The 26,541-nt window shown below is 35.9% G+C and overlaps 4 protein-coding genes and 1 long non-coding RNA gene across 14 annotated transcripts; 2 read left to right on the top strand and 3 right to left on the bottom strand.

The window, feature by feature from the left end:
- Nucleotides 1-1,543: 1,543 nt before the first annotated feature.
- LOC142553349 (uncharacterized) lies at nt 1,544-4,731 on the bottom strand. 2 transcript variants are annotated; one of them, XM_075663545.1, is made up of 2 exons: nt 3,395-4,731; nt 1,544-2,222 (listed from the first exon to the last, which is right to left on the bottom strand). In XM_075663545.1, exons 1-2 carry the CDS (start codon nt 4,604-4,606, stop codon nt 2,193-2,195), a joined length of 1,242 nt encoding a protein of 413 aa, XP_075519660.1. In that variant the 5' UTR covers nt 4,607-4,731; the 3' UTR covers nt 1,544-2,192. The 2 variants fall into 2 exon arrangements, with proteins under 2 accessions (XP_075519660.1, XP_075519659.1); XM_075663544.1 differs by having other exon boundaries at nt 1,544-1,995; nt 3,395-4,729.
- A 96-nt stretch (nt 4,732-4,827) lies between these two features.
- Nucleotides 4,828-8,158, top strand: LOC142553350 (uncharacterized). Of its 4 annotated transcripts, none has more exons than XM_075663550.1 (12): nt 4,828-4,984; nt 5,123-5,263; nt 5,617-5,673; nt 5,830-5,920; nt 6,031-6,111; nt 6,198-6,316; nt 6,558-6,659; nt 6,846-6,962; nt 7,135-7,201; nt 7,334-7,390; nt 7,472-7,561; nt 7,885-8,158. In XM_075663550.1, exons 4-12 carry the CDS (start codon nt 5,888-5,890, stop codon nt 7,981-7,983), a joined length of 765 nt encoding a protein of 254 aa, XP_075519665.1. In that variant the 5' UTR covers nt 4,828-4,984; nt 5,123-5,263; nt 5,617-5,673; nt 5,830-5,887; the 3' UTR covers nt 7,984-8,158. The 4 variants fall into 4 exon arrangements, with proteins under 4 accessions (XP_075519665.1, XP_075519661.1, XP_075519663.1 ...); XM_075663546.1 differs by having other exon boundaries at nt 5,819-5,920; XM_075663548.1 differs by having other exon boundaries at nt 4,828-4,991; nt 5,819-5,920.
- Nucleotides 8,159-9,415: 1,257 nt separating this feature from the next.
- LOC142553348 (FRIGIDA-like protein 3) lies at nt 9,416-13,979 on the bottom strand. Of its 6 annotated transcripts, none has more exons than XM_075663540.1 (5): nt 13,739-13,955; nt 13,015-13,043; nt 11,565-12,627; nt 10,548-10,717; nt 9,416-10,043 (listed from the first exon to the last, which is right to left on the bottom strand). In XM_075663540.1, exons 3-5 carry the CDS (start codon nt 12,613-12,615, stop codon nt 9,621-9,623), a joined length of 1,644 nt encoding a protein of 547 aa, XP_075519655.1. In that variant the 5' UTR covers nt 12,616-12,627; nt 13,015-13,043; nt 13,739-13,955; the 3' UTR covers nt 9,416-9,620. The 6 variants fall into 6 exon arrangements, with proteins under 6 accessions (XP_075519655.1, XP_075519654.1, XP_075519657.1 ...); XM_075663539.1 differs by having other exon boundaries at nt 13,764-13,954; XM_075663542.1 differs by lacking the exon at nt 13,739-13,955 and adding an exon at nt 13,566-13,690.
- Nucleotides 13,980-16,715: 2,736 nt separating this feature from the next.
- On the bottom strand, nt 16,716-18,455 carry LOC142554468 (uncharacterized). Its single transcript, XR_012822195.1, has 3 exons — nt 18,399-18,455; nt 17,852-18,062; nt 16,716-17,246 (listed from the first exon to the last, which is right to left on the bottom strand). It is a non-coding gene; the product is annotated as an uncharacterized LOC142554468 (long non-coding RNA).
- Nucleotides 18,456-22,495: 4,040 nt separating this feature from the next.
- Nucleotides 22,496-24,821, top strand: LOC142553347 (cytochrome b561 and DOMON domain-containing protein At3g25290-like). The gene is made up of 3 exons (XM_075663536.1): nt 22,496-23,221; nt 23,581-23,835; nt 24,330-24,821. The coding sequence occupies exons 1-3, from the start codon at nt 22,604-22,606 to the stop codon at nt 24,642-24,644; spliced, it is 1,188 nt and encodes a 395-aa protein (XP_075519651.1). The 5' UTR covers nt 22,496-22,603; the 3' UTR covers nt 24,645-24,821.
- The last annotated feature ends 1,720 nt before the right edge of the window (nt 24,822-26,541 follow it).

Below are 26,541 nucleotides of genomic sequence, written 5' to 3'. Positions count from 1 at the left end.
CAAAACTCCCCAGTTTCGGTACATGCAATTTCATAATGTTACACGTGTAAATCCAAGATTTACTATTTTCTCTTATCCTGTCACACTTTCAAATTCTCTTTTTTTTTTTTAGTTATCCGAAACATCCAGATCATCTTTTTTTTTAGAAAAAAAAAAACAAAAAAGAAACAACATCCAGATCATTGTTCAAAAGTATAAAAAATTCCAGATCATTGGCTATATATTTTTTTTATTGAAAAATATCAATTCTTCTAAGTTGTGAAATTTTTTTATGATATAAAATTCGTAGTTATTATTTTTTGATGTATGAAGTGCAAACCCTCGTATAACACAATAACTTGCAAGAAATAACATAATAGAATAAACAAACTCGTCCAATAAAATGACAATAAAAGGAATCAAACTCAAGATTATTGACCAATCGTTCACTTACTCACCAACTGAGACACTCCCTTGGGATAGGTTTTGATATTTTTGGTGTTATATATTTTTTGTTGAATCAATTATGGTCCGACATCATTGTTAAATTTTTATAAATGAAGTGTGCATATTTTTAGCAATATAATTATAAAGATTTGACAATGATATTAGTCATCTAATTATATAATTTTGAAAAACATACTAAACATAATTACATAATCATAATTGATTCAATAAAAAAATATAAGACTAAAATATCACTCATCAATACCTATCACACTAAAATTGACTTTTTGCTTTTTTATTTCTGAAAATAATAACTAATGATAAAAGAAATCATTTACAGACCTTATCAAATATTTCCTTTTTGAATCATATTGAGATATATTGCATTTTAGTTTTCTTAATGTTATATACTTTATCGATAAAAAAAGAAAAGTTTATTATATACCGTATACTTCATTTATCGTGCTTTATTACGTTACATTTTCTTAATATTATATACTTTATAGTTAATCATCATATACTAAAAAAACAAAATATCGTATTTTGTTTTTTTATGGGTTCTACGAATAAGATTTTCTTTTCAACACAATATCAAACCAGACTCAAGTATTCCATTATTGATTTATGACAAAAATTTATGTGAAGACGATTTCATGGGTTTTATTTTGTGAGACAGATATCGTATTTGGTTCATCAATGAAAATATATTACTTTTTATACTAAAAATATTACTTTTTATTGTGAATATGAGTAAAATTAACCCAGTCTCATAGATAAAAATTCGTGAAACTATCTCACAAGAGACCTACTCATGATTTATTTGCAACGTAGCCCAGCAAAGCATTAACATGTGCTGCCGCTTAACGGCATTTTTTGTATTTATTATTTTATCTACAAACAGTTTCATTTATCCACTTTTTTAGATAATATATAATATCATCTACACATCTAAATTTTGTAATGATATATATGACATTTTTAAAGTCTGAGATGAGATCATGTTATAAATAAATATAATATATATATATGCAACATAGTATTTCGTTGGAAAAGAAAAAATTTGAATTAAAAGTAATAATTGTCGGATATATATATTGTTGGATAGAAAAGAAGAACAGATGCAAATTGTAATCATTAATTTTGTTTCCTGAGAAGGAAAATACCTCCTGGAAGTGAATCCAAAAATGGCCTAAAACTTTTATACCGTTATCTACGTATAAATTGCCAACCATTTGTACCTGTTCCCGTTGTGGAAACTGGAAATGTAGGACATGATCATACAATACAACAGTGTTCCAACACTGCTATTGGGTTGAATCTAATACAATGTGAAGGAGAGAATCTTGCAAGAGAAAAGTGGCTTACGGTGTTATGTTATCATCACAACATAAAAACGAACAAACCAGCATCTCACCAACCGTATTTCGCTTGTGTTTGAGCTTTAGTAGCATATCCTTTAGAGCGTCGTTCGGCCAACTCCATCTCTTTTTGTTTCATGTCAAAAAGCAATGACCCAATCTGGTGCTTCCTCTTCTGCAACTTTGAAGGCTTTCCCTTGGTTGATGTGGGCTTCAAGAAGGCATATGGTAGATACATAAGATGCTAACGGAACGATTATGATTTACATCACTTAAAGAAAGTCAACTGATAGCTGAATGTTATGATACGGCCCTATAAAATGAACTCGAAATTTCCTTCAGCGACTGTTTCATACAAGTTTTGAATGATGCATAACATCGCCATTCAAATACAAATAACATGCGAAATTATTCAGTAACAGAAGTCGTGGTAGTTGCCTGCATAGGATAAAGCACCATATTTGCCCAAAACAGTTTATTCAAGTACAAAGATGTTTTATTGGAGATGAAGTAAACGAGAACGAACAAATTAGGGGAAATTACAGAGCAAAATGATGTTTCATGCTTACAAGCCAAGACAATATATGGGATAAAACACATTGGTTGATTGCAAATGGAAGGAACCAAGGCCAACAATAGTCAGTATGCTGCAGTAACACTAGTTTTTCAGGAATCATTCTGTCTCATGGTTTTTATCAGAATACTGTACAGATATAGTGAACAATTGGGGTTTCCTTAATGTTTCAACGGCTTGTAAGATATTTTCAAGATTAATATCTTGACAGATTGCATCATAATTAGAAAACATTATTCCCTAATCTCTATATACTGGGGATGATGAGTGTGGCCCATAAGTTTTCGAGAAATTAATCATTCTAACCCATCTCAAAAGCTATTTTTAAAATAGCCTTGTTTGTTAAACATTCTACAATATAGCCTTCAATAGATTAATATTCCTAAAACTAGTTAAATAGGGTAATTCCTATCTCCTTGTACAGATTTTCATGGAGATTTTATGTATGTTCTTTATTTATTTTATTCTATTTTACCGAAACACTAAATGAAGATTGTTGCAAGAACAAATTCATTTTTTTACACTAAAATAATTTCATTTTGATTCACTGGAAGTTGCACGAAAATAAATTTAAATTCAAGGTGCAATTTAATGTTTTCCTAGCATCAGGACTTTGTAGGGAAGACTAAGCAATTCCATACCAAATCGTGGATTAACATTGCAAAAAGTCATGAAAATATTCTAACAAAGATAATTTCATTTAAGTTGTACCAAAATAAAATTAAATACATAGCCCAACACAATTAAAATTAAATATATGGTGCAATCTATTGCTTTCTAATATCAGGAGTTCGCAGGGAATTCCAAACAATTCTATTCCAAATCTGGTGATTAATATTCAAAAAACATTTGATATTATTAATATTGACATATCAGTTGAAAAGTCTGTTTATTCACAACATCGTATCTTAAGTCTAGTCTATTTCCCCTCCTAAATCTTAATAATAACTTACCTATGGTGTGCTAAATGTCTCACCAAAGTTTCTATGAGATTAAATCAGAAATGATAAATTTCAAGTCTTGATGAGAAAAGTACCTGGTATGAAGGGCCAAATGCAATCCCAGTCATTTTGGTTTGGTCTTCCCTTGGCCGATTTTTCATCAACTCGTCCTGCTTCACCTCAAATATATCTTGTGGAGCATCTCTCCTACCCCTCCTTCTAGAAACATTAAGTGCATTCTCCATCCCTCCAGATGCCTCAGGAAATGCAGTCATAATTGAAGCATCAGCCCCATGATTCTCATCCTGTGGATTGTCCGCAGCATAATTCGGGTAATCCGTATGATCCTCGTTCCAGCACGAATAATCAACAGCCTCAGGACCAACACTAACAAATTGTCCACCAATATGATGAGTATAATAGCTCTCACTTCCTGAAATCCCAGAATAACCATAATTCAACTCGTCAGATTCAACCTCAGAGGATCCCAAGTTGGAATTCAAAAGGCCGGCTGAAGCAACATTTTCACCATGGAAAGGTTCGATTCCACTATAATTTGCTGTGCTTTTACTTCCTAAACCCCAACTAGAATTATCATGATTTATCTCATCCGACTGACCATTGACAAGGCCGACATTTGAACCTACAACCTTACCACTTCCAGTCACACTCTCAGTAGAATCTCGAGCTTCAGATTCAATTATGCATCTCCTGCCAGAACCCAAAGCAGAAGGCAAAGCGCCCAAAGTGGCCGAGTTCTTAGGTGCGGGCATATTAGATAAAAATGACATTGCAGAGGAGGTAGATAATGATTCTCTCGACCTTTTCCTTTGTCTATCCTCTTCATCCTCATCCTCATCCTCATCATTAAGGCCAGAAGACAACGGGTTTATCATTGGTGGAGGCCTAAATTGAACAACCTTTTTGGAGGTAGTAGAAGAAGAAGCGGAAGTCGATGACTTGGGAAGAGGCAGAGACGAGAACAGCGATAAAGACGATACCTTCGGCTTTGAATTTTCGAGAACCTGATCATCAATTTGTTCATTTTGCTGCACGTAATTCGTTTCGGGCTTGGAGTTAGGGAATGATTGGGATTTGGGAGGGGGCAATGAATTGAAAAGAGATGATTTGGTGGGTGGGAGATAACTGAAAATCCCACCAGGTCTCGAAGTAGACTTTGAGGGGAAATCTTGATCTTCAGCTTCGGACTTCGATACAAGTGGTTCCGATGGTGGTTTCGAGTGCTGCTTATGTTCTTCACGTTCTTCTTCATCAGAGGAGGCGTAATTCGCCAACAAAGAATCCATACAAATTTTGATAGGAGGAAAAAAACCCTAACTTGGAAGAAAAAAAGAGGAATTGGGTTTCTAGAGGCGAGTATGGAGAAGGGCAGAAAGCAGTTCGGAAATCCTGAATTGGCTAATGCCCAATATTTGCTAAATTTTGATTTTTTTTTTTAAAAAAAAAATAAAATTGTTTTAAAAAATAACATGATTTTTATTCTACTTTTTAATTTTCTTTATTAAGCAAAAATATTCCACTACTCTTTCCCACCCCGTTGACCTCATACACGTCCATATGCGTTTCACCTTACTTTATTCTTAATATTCAGAATTCTCCTTAATCTTTTGCAAGTTTTCTTTGCATCCCTTCAAAAATCAATCTCTCCAATGCACTGATTTTATGTAAGAGGTGTATATATCGATCAAGTTAGCCTTAATTGTGGGGTTGAACTAATATCATCACATCTTTGATTGTAATCTGATGAATTATTTGGAATAGCTTTTATTTTATGATCATGTGTTTGACCGATTACTTTGCAGAATTCGGATAGTTTGTCGGCACAGATGATGGAAACCAAAAGGCAGCGATCTTTATCAGTTTGGAGTTGGTTTCCATTTGCAATTCTTCTTTCTGCAGCTTTTTTTATAGGGAGCGCATTTATGGTCATGGATTATAAACAGGTACTTTCCATTCTTTAATCTGGAATAAATCCGTTTGTTGGCGAATCCACCTGGGGATTATGGTGGAGCTGCTGGGGCCTGCCTCGACTTAAAATATGTCCTGGGAATACGAGTTATTCATCAATATAAATTACATTTTTTTTAATGAAAACTGGTATGAAATTTGAGTGTATTATGCAGACTGTTTTTTGAGTGGCATTACGTCTGTCCTGCATGTATTAGTGTTTGTTTGTTTTCCAATCTGGCAGAAAAATCAGTAACTCTGTTATGGTTGGTGGTTGATTATCTTTAGAATGAGCCGAGTGGAATTGTCATTTATGTATTGGAAAGTGACCGGGATATTTTCTTTGCAGAAGTTCTTGGGATGTCATATTTATGCTGTAAAGGCCACAAGATTCAATATATGTGAGGTTTGTGCAAAAACAAAATCGAAAGTTATCAGTCATGTTACCACAAGAATGTATCGGTCTTAATAGGGGATCTTTGCAAAATCACTACCTATCAGCATGTATAAGTTCTACTCTGGTATCGTTTACATTGTTTTACTCGGTGTAGAATCGATGCAGGCCTGATGGGACCGGAACGTTGCCTAGAGGCATAATTTCAAAAACAACTGATCTGGAGATGCTACCACTTAGGGGACCTCCGAAGAAGAAGGTATTGGTATTATTGTAATACGGCTAATCTGTTTTAGAGATGCACATTGAACAAAATAACAAGGATTTGATAGTATTCAGAAATCTTTTCCTAACGTATGTGTGATATAGAAGTCCAAATCCCCCACGAATTTGCTTGCTGTTACCGTTGGAATAAAGCAGAAGAAAAATGTAAATGAAATTGTTAAAAAGGTAAGAAACACTACATATCATGGAGTATTTGTGCGTGTTTCTTGCCGTGGCTTCAACAATTAGTTTATCGGATCTGCAATTTGCAGTTTGAGTTAACTGACTTTGCGTTGATGCTCTTTCATTACGATGGGAATTTGGATGGTTGGAAAGATTTAGAATGGAGCAAGGGTGCCATACATGTTTCAGCCATCAATCAAACCAAGTGGTACCATTTCTTCACTACCAGTTCATACTATTTGTTATGCAATCGTTGTTTTTTTGTCATGTCCCGTGTGCATCAGCGAAAAGTTAAACAATATGAAGTACTATATCCTCTCCTACACAAATTGTTTCTGAAAATCTGGCTAGTATTTTAGATAAGTGGCCGGCATGTAGATGTAAAATACCATCTGCATGGCACTCATGTGTTGTTTTTTCCCCTTTTTTATTTTTATTTTTCGGGTTAGGTGGTTTGCCAAGAGGTTCCTACATCCGGATGTTGTTGCACACTACGACTACATTTTCCTCTGGGATGAGGATCTTGGGGTTGAAAATTTTGACGCTCAGAGGTGAATATTTAATATGTGTGGTTACATGTATTTATTGGCTCGTTGCCTGTTCATGCTGCACTACGATATATGATTTTTTGGTCATCTGTTTAAGATTTTAAGAGATTATATTTGGTGTGGAACATTGGAAAAAATCTAACTCATGTCGATTAATATTAAAAATGTACTTTCTTGGTGGCGACGCAGATATCTATTAATTATTAAAGAAGAAGGGCTTCATATTTCGCAACCGGCAATAATTCCTGCCAAGTCTCACGTGCATTACAAACTAACAGCTGAGAAAGTTAATTCTGAAGTTCACGGGTACTTGCTTAACGTGTTCTTCAGAAAATTTACTCAAGTTTTTTATATTGTTGAGTAAGGTAGAGGAACCAGAGTTCATGAACTAAGAAAGGGAACAACGTCATGCTACATCAAGAATCCTTAGTTTCGAGTTATCATTTAGCTGACATGATAAATTTCGAACATGATGCAGGTTTATGGAGAAGATGGCTCTGGTTTTCTCAAGAACATCATGGCGTTGTGCATGGTACATGATTCAGGTGCGGTGCAGCAGTCGAACTACGCTTTTAAATTGTTGGACGTCGATTTATTAACGTCTGGTTAATCTCCCATTGAAATTTTTTCACACACTGTAACATAGGTTCAATCCTTTTTGTTCACATTATTGTCAGCAGAATGATATGACTCTTGCACTGGGGTTGAACTCTCAGCTTGGACACTGTGCACAGGTTCCTATTTCAGCAAAACGCAGCAATTTTCCGCACCATACATAGTTCTTGAAATTTCGGTACAACATATTTTCCTTACAGGGAAACAAGACAACAAATATTGGAATCGTTGATGCTGAATACGTGGTTCACCGAGGGCTTCCTGCCCTCAGAGGTTCAGCAGTCAAGCAGGTACCCTAAGAATTCATAAGCAATATTTAGGATACAGACGATCGGAACTCACGCATCAGTTGTGATCCTCAATGAGCCACCTTAACTAGCAGAGTATATTTTGAATGAATATGCTAATGCCAGTTGAAGTGATGAAAGACTTTGCAATTAGCATCGTATGAAGGACTTAAAACAAGTAGAGAGTTACTGCTTCGCAAATCCCAGCTTAGAAAAATAACGAAATCGAGTTCTATCTCCGCTCTATATGTGGATTTTGATTATTTTATGGAATGTTTGAAGAATCATTTTTCGGGCTGAAGAGTATGCAAAATTGATATTTGCAGGTTCAAGAATTAAATAAGTTCAAGAATAGGTGGAAGAAAGCTGTTGGGGAAGATGAATGTTGGGTAGATCCATTCCAGCAGCCATTAGACCACAAGTGATTGATCACTGGGCAATACTCCCTAAAATCTTTAAACTTACTGGGCCATCCTTGCCATTTTTATTTTTATTTATTTTCAAATCTGTGGGTCTTCTACAGTGGTTGATGGTTCCACAACTTTAACCATAGATTTGATATAAATTAAAGGATTAAATAAATACTCCTCGTTTTTTCTTTCGGGACAAAGAAATGAGGATGAGCCTAGTGGAGAATAGGGATGTAAATGAACCAAACCGTTTGTGAGTTATTCGAAGCTCGATTCGATAAAAGCTCGTTTGAGCTTGTTTAACTGAGGCTCGTTAAGATAAACAAATCAAACTCAAGCTTTACAGTATTCGGCTCGTTAGCTTGTGAACATGTTCGTTGCTAAGTTTATGAGTAATCTTTTAGATGAAAAAATAATAGTTTTGATATTTGATTTATTGATTTTGCATATTATTTATGATAATAAATTTACAGTATTAAATTTATTTATTATAATAAATTTACAAATTTTAACAAGAATAATATATTTTTCTTTAAATATATAATTTATTTTTAATTAATTTAATGAAAATTTAAATGTATAATTCATATTTATTAAGCTTGTTTAAGCTCGATAAAGGCTTGAATAAGCTCGTGAGTCATGCATATATTCGTTAAATAAAGCTCGAAGCTCGACTCGATTATAAACGAGTCAAACTCAAACATTCAAGAGTTCGGCTCGCTCGACTCGACTTACATCCCTAGTGGAGGGTGATGAGCGCAAAAAACCAATAGGCAAAAGTCATTTTTACTTGGCTGAATTTTTTAAATGAACTTGATTGACATGGACTCAGCTGGTACAATGCCATGGCTGATTGATTTTGGACTGGATTATTTTTAAATATATATATAGAATAGTTCAACAAGTAATTAACAATGTTAAATAATAAATATATTGAACAGAAAACTAAAGAGAATAAAATAAAAAACAGTGAAAAATATTATAATTTGATAGTGCGAATTTGAGAATGTTTGACAGTTTGTGGCATTTAAGTAAGGCGTTTTCGCACATTGCAAGCTTTTAAGTACCATGTTAAAAATCTTACGGATGGTTCAAAATGCCAAACATTCAGAAATTTAAAGGTGGAATCGTCCAAAGTTTAAAATATAGGTTGCCACAAACAAACGGATAATTATAAACAAATTTCCATCTTGTACAAGAACGAGCAAAAAGATTAGACTTCTATTCAGAAGATATTCAAACACGCCTTGAAATTTTGCAAAAACTGTTCGTTTTTTTCTAAAACATTCAAAATAGGTAGAAAATTTTACTGCCCAATCTAACTTACCATCGAGAAATTTCTTGGGTCCTAAGCCGGTTGCACGAGCTAATGAAAGCACAAAAAGAAACATTAAGAACAATGCATGGACATATCTCTTCACATCTAAGTCAAAAAAACGACAGAAAATAAAACAAAATAATAGCGCAGCATTGTGAACACTAGAACAGAGCATATCTAATTAGAGGATCGTAATATCAGCTTCTACAAACAGACTAGAAATTAAGGAGGATAAAGTTTCGTTTTTTTAGGATAACTGAATTCGAACGGAATGTAAACCGGGACAACACTAAAAGTTAACAGATCATTATCAGACTGTCAGCATCTCTGTTAATTAGTGCAGATAAGCAGGTTGATACTGGTACGTGTTGCCAAAGAAGTTTACATGGTTATGAGAGAAGTTATAACTGGCCGTACCAAGAAATGTCGGAACATGGTGATCGTTTGGTCCAGGGTAAGCATATGGCCTTTCATAGATGTATGGGGGTCCATACCTATCAGTCATTCTCCCATAGAAGTTCTTGTTGTCAGCAGCACCATTAGCGACTCGTGGTGCATATCCACCAGCATTGGCACGAGGTCTTTTGGGTTGTGGTTTCGCAACTTCTGTAGCTCTTTTCTTGTCAGCCTTTGCTTTCTCGATTTCAAGAACTTGTTTCTGAAGTGGACCCACAGGGAATTGCTCCTCAAGCTTGTGATCTTCAATGCACTTGATCACAGCTTCAAGTGCAGCAAGCTCTTTCTCGTTTGCATCAGTCTGCAATAAAACAATTTTTAGATTCACCAGGATACTTGCAGTAGAAAGTTATAGAACTCTTTACCTGGGGTGGAGCTACCACCGTGTTTATGGGTGTTCAATTGACCCCATCAACTCCAAAACCTTTCCTCATCTATAGGACAAATTTATCTAATAAAATCCATTCAATGAACAATAAAATGGAATCCATGTGGTTGATAACTTCTTGATTTTACTTTCCAAATAATTATAAGTTGCTTTTTATTTCACAATTCGATGATTTTTTATTCAACTTAGATTGATTTCATGATATTTTTCATTAAAAAAATTGCAAATATAATAATGGTTATCATCTTGTGTGTGCATGTCAATTACTTTATTTACATTTATATTTTTTATGATTAATTTAAAAAAAAATTCATTTTCGCCCCCCACCAAATTCATTTTTCTGGCTCATCTCTGTTCTTTAACCAAAGATCATATCAATTAACGAAATCACAATTGACACGACCAGAGGAAACAGACCTGTGTAGAAGACATATTTCCAGGTTTGGCAGCTGCTGACACTTTCTTCACATCAGACAAGTAGGATTTCAGTAATGAAATTGGTGAAAACTGATTGGTAAGCTCAAAAGCAAAAGCTAAATTGACAGCATCGATCTGCCTTCCATTCTTCATCAGCACATTAATCACGCCTGATAACATGCAACAAAAAGTGAAGTCCATAAAATCTTCATAATTTGTAAAAGATACAGTACTAAGCAAAACTTTAAAAAAGAAAAAAAAATAAACACGCAATTTAGATCCGTGAATGGATGAATGGACCATCTCACTTCTAGTGGATATTGGAATAAGAAAATCTTCTTTTCATATTTAATTTAACCTAAACCTTAATCAAGAAAAGGCATGGCAAAAGATTAGCACTCTCCTCCTATCCACCAAATTGCAAGTTTGACAGCTGACCTTCTCAAATGAATTGTGTGCAAAGCAATCGGTGATAGAGAGCATTGAAAACAGAAAGAAGTGAAGCTGACAAAAAACCTAGTTTGATTTCTAGATGGCCAATTTGTAAGTCTGGGGTCATTTTGTTCTGTTTTGGATCGGAATAAATGATAAGGTCTTCCCTAGAATGAGCTTATTTTATTTTACAAATTAAACATGGGACCAAAAGTTAAAAATGTAGCATGAAAATTTAAAAATGATCAAAGGAGAGCTAAATCTTTGTCACACCACGCTTGGTCAGAAAAGCAACTGAAATGCTTGCAAAATAACTACATAAAATTCTATCTTTTACTATGGTAAATTCAAAAAAATCTGGCGCTAAATTTCATCATCCTTAGGTCAAAATGACTGATAAAAGTTATTGGTTTATTAAGCAACTAAGTATGCATTGCACCTGAAAAGAATAGTGGTAAAGAATGAAAAAATAAGGCACTGTTTACCAACCCCTCTTACGAATCAAATACTGCACACATAGTATGGGGTTTGGACAATTTAGACATAAGAAAATGTTTAAAATTTCAAGTGTTTGCAGTTACCAACCTGGCATTTTATCTGACAACCCAAGGAAACGGCATAATTCAGCTGTCTGTCGACGACGAGAAACCATGGGAATTAGTTTGGTCAAGATTTCATCATCAAAATCTGAATTAATACCAAAAGTAGCCAGAAGCTGCAGAAATGCATGCGCCTCTAATGAATTTCCATTGTTGGCATCAACATCGAGATTATCTAACTTGGGTTTCCAATCTTCAGCAATCACTCTTGCTCGTTCCTTCACATTTTCTGAGAGAATGCCAGATACAGAGTGAACATCAAGATTTACAAATAAACTGCTAAGGCATTCCATCAGCATGATACAGGTCCTGCGAAGTCCTAAGAGATTTGAATCTTTCCGAGCATCTGACTTTGGAGTTTCCATGCCATAGAAACCTTTCAGCGAGTCCAGAACCAGGGAAGCAGGGTCAGCTGCAGCCCTCAATGCCATAGGAATTTCCTCCCTTAACGTAGCAAGATTTTTGCGGTTGTCCGATATAAATTTGTGTAGTCCTTCTGAGTTCATCTGTTGGCAAAAACTCACCAACTCTGGATAAGACTTCACCTCTACAGGCATATTTTCAAAAGGCTTTTTCACCCTAGTATATTCACTATCTACAACAATGCGATCAGGCATTCTTTTCTCCATGACAGGTTCTTCGGCTAGGTTCTGTCTACATGTGGTACCTGAATCCAAAGAAAATGGCTTTCCCGGATTCTCCATTGCAGTCAAAATAGCCAAGACAGCGGCATCTCGCTTTTCTTGAAGCCTTTCAAGAGAATCTTGCTCCTTAGCCACAATAGCTGCTTTACGCGTCTCCAACATCTCTCTTGATTCAACTATTTTGGTTTCAAAGTCCTTTTCTTGTTCTTCTAGTTCATTGAATCGTCTTTTCAAGGACTTCTGAAGCCCACTAAAATGCTCTTCAAGCTGTTTCCATTTCAAGTTGAGAGTGATGGCACGGTGGCTTTCAAGTTCAGCAAATGCTTTCTGAAGTTGTTGTATCTTAGAGGCGGTGGAGTCCACTAGTGTGGCAACTGATATGTTGTCTTCCATGACATAGAAATCCTGGAATAAAATAAAGTCAATCATCAGGTCACCACAAAAACAGAAAAAGAAAGCAACCTCAAATTTCTCAGAAGATGATTGTTTTTTATGGGAATATGTTGGTGTAAAGAGCATATAACATATAAGATATGTCGGTATAAGGAACACAGGAGATTCAGAAATGGAAATCCTTTTCCGTTAAGTCATGAATGTGTGGAGCCAAAGGTGCGAGAAAGAAGACAATCCATACAAAACGCCGTGTGTATTGAAAGAACACGGAGAAAATTGACGAGGAAAAAGTGACATCTAGCGAACGAAAGTAATAATGATAGCCCCCACAGGAGCGAGAAATAATTAAGCGGGTATACATAGGGATAATGTCACAAAAAAAAAAAAAAAAAAGCATACCAAGTTAGAGATACTTCAATCAGCACACCCTGCAGAAATAAACCATTAGAATAAAAAAACGATGCACCAGAAAATAAATAAATAAAAACCCATGGTCATTTCTTGTGCAAGAACTGATTTTGACTGGAAAAAAGAAACCATGTTGCTGAATTTGATTTGGTTTTCCAAAATATCTGGATAAAAAAAACAGCGATTTTCTAATTTTAGCATTTTTTTTTCTTTTATAATTATAATTTTATTATTAATGCGCCTTTCAGCTGTTGGCTCTTGCTGGATTATCCAATCAAGAGGTTGCAACGATAATGAGCTCTGACACAAGTACGCTACCAACATTAACTTACATCGGATACAGACAAGCAAATAGCAACTAGAAAAAAGAAACCCGCTCCATCAATTCAACGACTTAAAAATAAATAAAGTTAAATCTTCATAACTTAGATCAAATATGCTTCACAAGAATAAACAGAAAAAACATCATCAAAAAAGTAAAAGTAAAATTAAAACTTTCCTACGTGAAGTACACCACAAAACAAGGTTAATCAAGAACATACACTCAGATTGAAGAACCAACAAACAAAGAAAAATAATCCAGTAACTTGAAACACAACAGAAGACCAGCAGCTCGGGGACTAGCTAAACTTAGTTGATATAATTGGAGTCAGCAAAGCAAAAGATGAACGGCAGCTCGATCTGAAAACTCAAGGGAAGAAATAAAGGAACACACAAGAGAAATGGATAGAAGTGTTCACCGGATCGGCCGTAAGAGGTGGCGGAAAGTGATTTGGCGGCGGCTAATTCGGGTAATCAGACCATTTTGGCAGTTGGGTAGGAGGGTTTTTGCGTGCAGCGATTCCCTAAAGGGAGTGTTCGGGGAAGAGGAAAGTGAAGTAGAAGGGATGGGATGTTTTTATTAAGAGAAGTGAGTCTGACAGCTCGTATGCTGACATCACATGCACTCCCACTTCGGTTCGGTCGATCCTATCCCTGCGGGCACTGTCTGCAGGGGTCGATACAACGGCTCGGATTTTTTCGAGTCAATTTTTTTTTTTTTTTACAGGGAGGTGGGCCCGGATCACTTATGTGGAGTGATCCGGGCCGTTCATTGGCCCGTGCAGGCAGTGTCTGTACGGATAGGTTGAAACAAACCCTCCCGCTTCCCCTTGCCTGGACCAATCTGACTAGTGCCAACTGTGAGGCTAAATAACACATTATTTTTATAAATTTACATATTATATTATAATATATATATGTGTGTGTGTGTGTTTTATTTTTATAAATTTACATATTATATTATAATATATATATACTTTTTTCGACAAAAACTTGAAAATAAGGAGCCATCCTCCAAAAGAATCTGGTTTTTTTCTGTTTCTGCTTCGCATTCAAAACTTGAAAAAAAAGAAGAAGTAATTTTTACTATTTTATCCAACTCATAAAACAAAAGGTCGGAGGGGATAGTTCCCCCATTTTCCTGATTCTTTTTTCTATATTAATGTTTATGTCCAATTATGTATAAAAATATAATATCGATCTTTCTAAGTTTCTCGAATTTGAATTTTACATTTTAAAGTGATTATTCTAGAAATTATTTTGAAGTTCGTCAGAAGTTAAAGTAGATAGTGTTTGAAAAATAATTGTTTTTAAACTTAATTTTTAGTTAAATCACAATCATATCATTAAATCTTATAAAATTGATCTATTTTAATTATCTAAAATTCGATACTCATATCATCAACTACGTGTTTGCATACTTATTATTACGTTATGAATGTTGTATCAAAATTAATTTATTTTTTATAACATGAATCCTGGAAAAAACATATAAGCTTAATAAAAATAAAACATAAAAAATGAAAAAATTTGTATAAGTACACAAAATATGTATAAATAAAATTCTGGAAATACAAATTATATCAAAATGCAAAACATTACTTAAAAAATAAATGTAATATGACAAATATTTTAAAAATATAAATGTCAACTTGTAATTTTAAAAACAATAAAAAACAGAAGTAAAAAAACATCACATTCTTGCTTCTAACTTTCATGCAGCTAAAATGTGATACATTTGTCCTACATCTTAAAAATAAAAGATTTAAAATGAGTTTATAATGATTTATAATGGACTTCTATAGCAATTTGGGTTAATCATTTTCGTAAAGCGAGGACGAATACGAAATAGTTGTTATAGGGACCATTGTGCAGTCACGCAGCCGCGGGCCTGGTCTCGGGGACGTGATAGAATGATATCAGAGCCGGTCACCAGCATGGAACACCAAGAAATAAGTGCTATGCGGGGCTAAGTGCTACATGACGGGAGCCACCTCTATATTGTCGACGCTGGTGGATCGAAGGATCAGGTCGCGACGAGGACGTCGCGTTCTTAAGAAAGGGTGATTGTGATACCATTGTCCCACATCTTAAAAATGAAAGATTTAAAATAAGTTTATAATGGCTTATAATGGACTTTTATAGCAATTTGAGTTAATCATTTTCGTAAAGCGGAGACGAATACGAAATAGTTGTTATAGGGGACATTGTGTCTTTAAGTTGACACTTAAAAACAATCGAAAACACTTTCATCCTGCTAAAATCAGGAAGATGATCTTCCTATAAACTCTCTGAAACACTAACGTGGCTTTAATTTTGACGCTGGTAAAATATTTATAACTGAGATTTACAAGATACTGGCCTATTTTATACATTTGTAGGTTGGTGTTGAAGCAATCACAAGGTGAATAGTACAGAGCACCAATCATTTCACTTGGTGGGAGCCTACTGCCCGCAATAAATACACACCACTTGCTCCATTTGAGAATATTTATCAAGGATACACACACACACACATCACCCATTTGCCCAAAGATACGAAGGCACATGCATGTTTTTAAATATAAATTGGGTGTCAAATAACATGACATCAGTTTAGAGTATATAGAAATTAAAAAGTAATGGTTGTGTTTGATCGAAATGAAGGACAACAAATTGATTATTTATCGAGTAATTAATGTGATTTTGTTTAATCAGATTTAACGTGGAATAAATCGAAGTAAATGGTTGTGCAGATTGACATACCGATACTTCCAACATTACAACGTTTCTTTGTTCAGACACCTAAATAGATAAACCGAAAATGTGGTATTCGTGCAAATATATCTCTGTAAAATTGGTACAGCAGTGTTTGTGAGAGAGAATAGAAATTATATAAATTATATTTTCTAGTCTGGTTAGAGTCGACCATCAAAGGCAACTATTAGTTTAAAAATAATCGTGAACTCGGGATATTTACAGATATTACTCTATCTCGTTACGCTCTATATACCAGAGGAAAAAACTTCACCCGAGCAAAAAATAACACGTTCTAACTTGAAAATATGTCCTGGACTCAGGGTTTCCTCAAGGCAGAGGCTGCTCACGTTACAACTGCCAATATGATCCCCACACCCGCCCCAACAGAGGCACCAAATGCAGCTTGCTGACAAATAATTGGATTTAGCCCGGGCATCTCGATCTGCAGATCAAGAAACTCCACTAAATCCGATCTAGCTAGCTCCTTCACGTATAGAAAAGAAATAATCAATGTCACTTTAAAAATTTAATCCAAAGGTGGCAAAATACAACACGAAGACAAAACCCAGACCCAATTTTACATGGAATTTCTTTTTGAGAAAAAAAGTGATCGAGAAATACCTGAAAATCTGGTTCCTCCTTAGTGTGGACTGTGGAGCACTTGGTAAACAATTTGACAGAGACCCGCAACACCTTCTATAGGGAGAACTGCCAGTTTCTTTTGGAAAGGCATCCGGACAAGATTTAACGGAGCAAAAATGAGTTTTTCGTTACCTGATTTCCTATCTGTGGCATCGCTGTTCACAGCATTCCATGAGAGGGAAGCACCAACAGCACTGGGCATAACATATGGACATTAATTGATCACCACGGTTGTGCTAGGAGACACTCGATATGCCTGAACAATAGTATTAAATAGCTTCCTTTTGCTGGTGTGCACTGACAGAAAATTCGTTTGTTATAGCAAGGACCCAAGGAACACCAAGAGATTTTGCCTCATCTAGGAATACAGACAGAGCTGGTGGTTGTGATGCACTCGAGCCATATCGAGGCATTCGGTGGGACAAGTTATGTACAAGAACAACCAAATCTGTTTTCTTACTCAGATCACGAATTCCCTTCCACCATTCATCCCCGAAACGGGAGGCCTCCATATTCAAATTCTGAAATTTGAACAGGGGGGAATAAGTGATACACGCACCTCCAATTTACCATTAACAAGCTAAACAAATGTATACAAAACAAGTAAATGAAGCACGTGATAATACTGCATAGGTCAAACAAGTTACCAATGACAGGCTGAGATAGCCAAAGTGGATGAAGTACATGGGTTCTGAGAGGGTCCATTTTTTGTCAATCGTTCATCGCATAAATAAAATGATAGCACAAATTTCCCATTCTAGCAAGGATGAGAGAAGACATTCAGGATTTCAGACCACCCATTACCAAAAATTGGCATAAGAAGAACTGAATTCGAACACCCCCATTGAATATTTGGACAAAGTCATTTTCTTACATTTGCAGACATGGTAATTTACCAGGATACGTATCAAAGGGTTAAGAGGGAAAAATTTCTAAATTACTTTCCTCTTGTTTTTGAAAGACAGATTGAACAGAAACTACTTGTCACACGTACAATTCTGGAAACAATCAACATAAATTTGGACTGCCGATTTATGAAATGTTAACAAGAAGTAAAATAGTCGCACAAACATAAATGGATGGAAACACATTTTAAGAGTGCTGGTACTAGATCACCAGAACAAACCTGTAAATTTAGTCCTGCAGAATCTGTATACAACAAACCACCAGCAACACCTTCTCGAACATCCGCGTCTGTATTAAACCTGTCTAGACTTGAATTGTTTGTAGTTCTGCCCTGATCCAAGATTGAGTTAAGAAGAGAGGTCTTACCTGAACCCTACATGATGCACAAGCTTCTGTGTTAACCATGAATGAATATTAAAGATTCTGTCAGCCTTAGAGAATAATAGTGCATTATACCTCAAGCCCATGTCAGTCACACCCTGCGGTTTCGAACACAAACCCCTTTGGTGTAACAGTCGAAAAATCAGTAGTACAAAATACAACAAAATCACTAAGACCGTCTGGATGGATGAACTTATCCTCCATTTCTGCAGACATATTCTGATTCAACTTTAGATCAACACGAGTTGAATCAATTGAAGGAAATAGGAAGTAAATCACAAGATGTATATTTTGTTTACTAAGATGTTAGTTAGGTTAACTGTTAACACCAACCAACTTAAACTCATTTAAAAAGGGGTCCGATCAACGTCATTTACTTCTGCCACCTTTAGCCATAACTATGACTCCTCTGATGGATCATAAGAGCATCATAGACATCAAGATCCTTCTGCCCTCATATCTAAGTGTTTTGCATGCACGGATAGTGTCCTTGAATAAAATATACCAAGAAATTTATCATTAAAAATGAGCCATGCACTCGAGTAATCCATGCCTGCAAACTATAATGGAGGACATTTTTTGTTGTTGTTGTGAGTGTGGATTAGTTGCAGTTGGTTCCTCCGAGTTTCTGGGCAGTTTGTGCACTCCGAGTGTCTGTTGATGGCCTCCTTCACTGTGAAAACAGCAGATCGCGCTAGTTCAGAGCATGGGCACAATGATTTAGTACCTCTATCTTCTAAAAATAATGCTAATGTCAATGACCAAGGTAAACAGCAATGGATGGTTGATGGTGAACAACATCAACATGGTAAGGGTCTCGACGGCCCGTCGATTGTGCATGGAAAGGATGCTAAGACAGCTAGGCAGCCTGTGCTGATTAACAAGGGAAACATGGTGCCTTAAGTCAACTTCTTTAATTTAAGAACAAAAATATTCCTACTTTCGTCCAATGAAAGTCATTATGAAAACCAATTTTGATAAATTCTAAAATAAATAAATGATTTATTAATAACTAAACAAAATCTTATATGAGATGATCTCACGAGTCGTATTTTGTGAGACAGATCTCTTATTTAGGTCATCTATGAAAAATTATTACTTTTTATGCTAATAGTGTTTGTAACACCTCTTACCGATTTTATAAAATAACACAGCGGAAAATTTAAAATTTACTAACTTTCTTGACATAAACACATTTTCAATCAAAAATATATACATGATTCATCAAATGTTGCATCAAAATACAAAATATCATTTTTGATCATGTCCAAAATGCTAACAAAGTAGCCTTCTTCCTTCCATCTTCTATGCATATGACCTCGGCTCCAATCAACGTCCTGGCCCGTCACTCTTATCTGCATCACATGAAATAACTGAAATGAGTATAAAACTCAGCAAGTGGAACTCTTACATAACAATGGATACACATCATGCTCTGTAAGACATGACTTTGAAATCATTAAATACCATCTAACTCTTTAAACATGAATAATATAGTAGAACCTGAACATAACGATGTTATTTCTCTTTTCTCTGGTGGATTGATATTTCAATAGTATTTCTGTCTCTGTACCTATATCCCATCGATATAAATCGATTACTCTGTTGGGATATAAGCCTATGGTCGTTGATCAACTAATTGCATGCAATCTCTGACTATGTATCTATCAATCCAATAAATCATTTGAACTCTCTTTTGGGCATTAAATCAAACACTTTGCATGCTCTTTTCTTTTGTATTCCCTTTTTCACAATTGAGACATATAAAAGCCTCTAATATACAACAAAGTGTATTTATACATAATATGAATCAAATGGAAGGGAATAGCCGGTTAAAACCATTGAAACATCATACATATATTATCATGTGAGCACAAGAAAATGTATTCCACTTACAACACTTGGAGCACTTGATTCAAAACTCTCGGTACAAATCCTACAACAATAAACCAATAACTAACCATCAACACCCAAATAATAATATTAGATGATCATTTAACCCAATACATCTATCACAACTATCAACCCTAAACTCCACCATCTTCAATAACTCAAGAACAAGAAGAAAAACCACTTACCTTAGCTCTTAAACCCCAAAATAAACTTGTCCTCACTTCAATAATCCAACAAGAAGCTAAAATGAAAGAAATCAAAGAAGGGGATAAGAATCCTAGCTCTACCTTGAGCTGAATTTTCGAGAAGTGGAGGAGAGAAATGGGAATAAACCTTGTATTTAATCACTTAAAACCGAAAACACGACTTTACTGTTCATCGACCGCGGGTGCGCTAGCTTTTTACCGCGGGTGCGCTCTGATCTCTGCCCAAACACCGCGGGTGCGGTCTCTTTTTCAGTGCAGGTGCACTGACTCTTCTGTCCAGTCACCGCGGGTGCACTGCATAAAGGAGTGCGGGTGCACTCTCCTCTGTAGTCCACAATAAACTTTGCAACTAAAAATCGAATCGCAACGTCGCTTCTCCTCATATTTCGGCAACGCTCTCAACATGAAAGTTGCACCTCTATGTCTTATCTAACCACTCCAATTGGCATCATACCAATTGGCTCGACATACAAATTATCATGAATTTAATCGCAACGACGCTACAATATCACCACACATCATCTATAGTCACAACATCATAAATCATAGATCACAACTCTTAACATCAAAACTATATTTAAACTTAACCGAATAGTCCATAAACATAAGAAATCTTAAACAGTACCGTTCACTAAGCTTGGATATTACAGTGTTATTTTTTATTGTGAATATCGGTTGGGTTGACCCATCTCACTAATAAAAATTCGTGATAACACCTCACAATAGACCTACTCGAATAACTATATTAAAATATACACACACAAATCATCGTGTACACGTGGTACTATTTAACCAAGTAAGAGAATATTATAATAACTATTTTTAATATGTTTAACGTTGCAAATAGATCTGTAGATTTTAAAATCATGAGTTTCAAATATATTTTTTAGTTTTCGAGAAACAAAATTATAAACTTTAAATTTATATCTCACATATTAATTATATAATATTTTATGTTAATTGTTATGATTTTTAAGTTCACTCATTAAACGATATATTTAAAAGTCGTTTTAATTTGTGTAACTAATGTATAAAGGAGTAAAATATGTATTTAAGATATTGTATATTGTTTATTGTTAATATTAAAATTATAATAGAAATCTATGCGTTTCAAACATCTCTGTCCGAATGCAAATAAAGAAAAAAATTAAGATAAAATGTCCAATTCAGTACTTCCATTTATTTTCACACGACTTCCCACTAATTCCACTATCATGTTAATAAATTTTAAAATTTGTAAAGCAATCTCACATCACAATATTCAATAGCTTGGTGGTTTTTTTTTATAAAAAAATAAGTAACTCCCCGTAGTCACACTCAATTTTTCGTCGCCCGTAATTTTTTTATAAATCTAATAGAATATCGTGAAGACTTTCTTTGCACTATTTTATTTTAATTTATGCGAGTTTAACAGTATGATTTGGCTCTAAATGCATATCAACTGTTCATATTTGGCCAATTTTTCAGTAGGTTTCTTGTGAGACGGTCTAATCATGTTCATATTTACAATAATAAGTGGTGATACCCTCATAAGGATCCGGGTCATCATTAACCCGTTTTTTACTTGGATAGCCCAGGTCAGAGCCAATATGCTGGTCACTTTCCCGAGGACACGGACAGATCTCCTATTCCCGGGCAATCGTCATAGCCCGAGCCCTCGAATAATTACCCGGGTCCCCGACTACCCGGGTCGCCTTGAGAATCGCACCACTCGAGTGTGATTAATACAGGCCGTCTAATCCATCAGAACCAATTGGGCTTGGAGTGTCCTAGAAGTCATCAGAAGCTACGAGTATGGGTAGCCGACTTGACATATTTAGTAGGTGACTTTGGAATCGAGGTAACTACTCCATTTTCTACTATAAATAGTAGGTATTAATGTCGTATATAGATTCTGAAATTTTTGAACTCTAAAACACTTACATATTTTCTCTCAAATATTGCTCGTGTTCATCTGAAAACCTGCTGAATTTAGCATCGGAGTGGCCACGTCGGACACCTCACCGGCGCTCATTTACGAGTTCTTTTCATTGTTTGCAGTTGTATCATAGCCATTATCTTCACTTAAAATTCTCAAACACTATAAACTGTCGATTTTTTTTAGCGATGGTACCGTGAAATTTATATGCATAGATAGGTAAACGATTAATCATGGGCGGTGGGATTTGGCATAAAGACGATGGCTGATCGAATTTTCCATTCAATTTGGATTCTGAATCTGACGCTGAAAACCAAATAATAAATGCGGTGCACCGCACAAATGTTTCGTTTGTATAATAAATATCAAAAAACGTTTTACAAAGAATCTTGTTCAAACATTTATTTTAATTATTTTTTATTATAAAATATTAAAAATCTTTTTTATGGACTTAAAACAAACGGACAATTAGATTTTGAAATAAAAATTGATCTCTCTTTTTTGAAACTGCCCAAGATTTTCTCTCTTCGGCGCAAAGACAACACAGGTGCGGAAGCTCTCTCTTTGTCCGTTAATGGCGTCTTCTTCCTTAACCCTAGCCATCGTCGCTTTGACAACTTGGGTTTCTCTAATTTCACCCACGCACTCCGCCACGTGCACCTCACAGACCTTCACCAACAACAAGCTCTACGCTTTCTGTAACGACCTTCCCTTTCTCAGCTCCTACATCCATTGGGCCTACGATCCGGCGCCGCGTACCCTTTCCATCGCTTTCATTGCACCTCCGGACCGGCCCGACGGGTGGGTCTCATGGGCCATCAACCCTACGGACACCGGAATGGTGGGCTCGCAGGCCCTCGTCGCGTTCAGGGATGCAGATGGTAAGATGACGGTGAAGACTTACAACATCTCATCTTACGTGTTAAAGGAGTCCAAGGTCTGGTACGAGGTGAAGGAGGCGACGGCGGAATTTTCCGGCGGGGTCATGAGGCTTTTTGCCACCTTGGTTTTGCCGGAGGGGGCTGCGACGACGGTGAACCAGGTCTGGCAGGTGGGGCCCTCGGTCACCGGTGGGGCGCCGACTAAGCATGCGTTTCAGCCAGCAAATCTGAACTCCAAAACTCGTCTTGATTTGTTGAGAGGAGAGAGCACTATTATCCCGGTCGGCAACTCTAGAACCACGAAGAGGAATGTGAGTTTCTTTCTTTCTATCAGTAAAAAGTTATAATATATTAATCAGGAATATTTATATGCTCCATTTTTTCTATGGATTTTAATACGAGATAATTATTTTTTAAAACCATGGTTGATAGAAGTATGAAAGAAAATACTCGAATTTTCGATAAAAATATGTTCCTACTTCATTAGTAAAATATTTTTCTGCGTTCTTAATTCCTCTGTCACCTACGTTTTCATTGATTTAAGACTCGAGTAAAAACTGTTGGAGCTAAGTTGAGTGGAAATACTTTATAATTGTTTCTTGCCTGATATGTATTATGATTTAACTGTTTTTACTTGGAACGATAGTAATATTTGTTTTAATTAGTACAGATTCATGGGATACTGAATGCTGTGAGCTGGGGGATTATGTTTCCCATTGGGATCATCATCGCGAGGTACATGAGGGTGTTTCCATCCGCCGATCCAGCTTGGTTTTATCTTCACATTTCTTGCCAGGTATCGGCCTATGCCATTGGAGTTTCTGGTTGGAGTACAGGGCTTAAGCTCGGAAGTGAATCAAAAGGTGTTAGGTATGCTAATCATGGCAATATCGGGATTGCGCTCTTTGCCTTTGCAACTCTGCAGGTATCACTGTCCGATCAACTTTCTTGAATTCATGTTTTGTTTGTTCGATTGCAATTCATTCATTCAGATTTCACTGTTTCAAAGCAAGGAGGGATGAATTAGATAGAGGGCTGCGGAAAACACAATCAGTTTTAAATTTTGAAATACATAGTTTTAACGTATACTCTGATTTTAAAAGCAAGATGCTGACCTTGAATCTATTGTGAAGTGTGCGTTTGTCAATTAACTGTTTTAACTTGCAAATCACAAAAGATTTATGACATGGTGCATATGGATTATTTAGACATCTGGCTTGGAAACACTACTGTTTTGCTCTGTAGTACCTCTAACTCGCATCACCGATTTTAGTTAATGTGTTTGGCTTTGCATGTACCTTCTCTCGATTGTCCTCGAGATCTCAAAAAGATCACAAATATATGTTTTGTTATCTGTCTCTCGGAAAGATCACAGATATAAGTTTTGTCATCTGGCTTATATATCGACATTATATGTAGATTTTTGCGTTGTTATTGAGACCCAAAAAGGACCACAAATATCGGTTTTACTGGAATATCTACCATCACAGCATTGGATACGCGATTGTCATCCTTGGCATCATCAACGTGTTCAAAGGTTTTAACATATTAAAACCAGAACCGATGTGGAGAAATGCATACATCGGCGTGATTACTGTACTCGGAGGTTTAGCTGTGTTATTGGAAGTAATCACATGGATCGTCGTTCTTAAGAGGAAAAAATCGAGTAAGTCAACCAATCCATACGATGGCTATGGTAATGGAAATGGCAGGCATGAACATATGGACATATGATGATCAATTGGTGTTGTACTAGATGAAAGTTTCTGATACTTAAATATTCATCCAGTTTCCTCAACTTCTCCGTGTTGTTTTGCTTACTTCTTTTCGAATCCATGTTCACTGATGTTGTAATTAGTTTCGGCACAAGATACATATATTTATAGGTGGATGAAATATTTTTTTCTATTATTTGCCGTCGTCCATAGGCCAATTATGTTTCATGATGGCCTGCAAGTCAAATGCTGCATGTCGCAATAAAATTTACTCACATGCATAAGCGAATCACGCGCATGAAATTAAGCCGTCATTCAAATGGGATTTTCCATATTATACGCATAGAGATATTACATAAGTAAATGAAAATTTGTGCATTTCAAGAAATGATATGTTATTAGTCTATATCTTGGGAGACACGGTGTCACAAGATTTTTTTGTCGTTTGACGGATGAACATGATTCATACTTAAAGTGAAAAGTAATATTTTAATATATGAATTAGATCGAGTTTGATGTGTATATTATAAAACATTATATTCTTTCTCGTGAATTTTGTGATAGGCTAGAATAACATCATGTGCTTGTGCCTAACTGATTATGTCGCCTGGTCAAGCGAGGCCAACCCCAATAATTCATGTTTCCTTTTTTCTTTCACTTTTGATTATGCTCGTAGCTTTTTGCTGCTTTTTTGTGGATTCTCATGCGTACCAAATTATAATATTTTCAGACTACGCTGGTCTTCTCAATCTGATAATGTTAGTAGCTTTCGGAGCAAGAAAAAAGAAAAGATTTTCAGGAATATTATTTGCGGATTGTTTTTACCGTATACTTTTATTGGGAAAGACAATCATCAATTATTTGGTCGAAATGTTAAAGAAAAGTTGGTTCGGTCGACCCTATCCCTGCGGGCACTGCCTGCACGGGTATGATGAAACAAACCAGAAAAGTTCTTTACCAAACGATTGGTTGCAACTTTATGCATTGATTTTTTGTTTTTGTTTTTTTTTCCAAAAAATAATAAATAAAAACTCTCAGCAACTGTTCAAGACTTCGAGCCGTACTTCAAGTGGGCGATGATATTGCTTGTATTTATAGTGTGATGGTGTGGTTTATGCTTTACTCTCTTGGAAGCCCAATGGGCCAGCCCAAATTGCTGATGGGAACTTGTTACTCTAAACTGGGTCGAATGGATGGACCGGGAAAAATAGAAGAGCCCAACTGAAAACTGAGGAGATCTCGTCTTCTTCAATAACTAACTGGAGTAGTTGCTGGATTAGTTAAGAGTTCTGGTGTGTTTCAGAACCAGGTGTGAGTTGAGCGATTTTCTCTGAATTGAGTGCTCTTGTTTTCTGGCATTTTCTTGTAATCCAAACAGAGAGCGATAAGGAGGCGCAAGAGTGATTCATTGTAAACTCTTCATCTTGGTTTTCATAGTGGATTGATCTTTGATCAAGTGGATGTATGACTCGATTATAGTCCGAACCACTATAATTATTCTTTGTCTTTTCTCTACTGCTTTGTTGTCTTCTCAATCCATATTTGTCGTGTGTGATCCGCTATAACAAACTGGTATCAGAGCCAGGCTTGCGAGAAGACAATGGATTCAATAAGATTTGATATCGAAAAATTCACTAGCAAGAATGATTTCGGGTTATGGCGTTTGAAGATGAGAGCTCTGCTCGTTCAACAAGGATTTGAATATGCACTTCTTGGGGAAGAAAAATTGCCTTCAACGCTCAGAGATTCAGAGAAGAAAAATCTGTTGGCTAAAGCCCATAGTGCATTGATTCTGAGCCTCAACGATAGTGTCCTGCGTGAAGTCTCTAACGAGAGGACTGCGGCTGTCATTTGGGCCAAATTAGAGCAACTCTACATGACCAAGTCACTAGCAAATATGGTCTTCTTGAAACAGA

The sequence above is a fragment of the Primulina tabacum genome, chromosome 8, assembly GCF_025594145.1.
Source record: "Primulina tabacum isolate GXHZ01 chromosome 8, ASM2559414v2, whole genome shotgun sequence".
NCBI classification, from domain to species: Eukaryota; Viridiplantae; Streptophyta; class Magnoliopsida; order Lamiales; family Gesneriaceae; genus Primulina; species Primulina tabacum.
The sequence above is the reverse complement of the archived record's forward strand: the minus strand, read 5'-3'. Positions and strand labels throughout refer to the sequence as shown.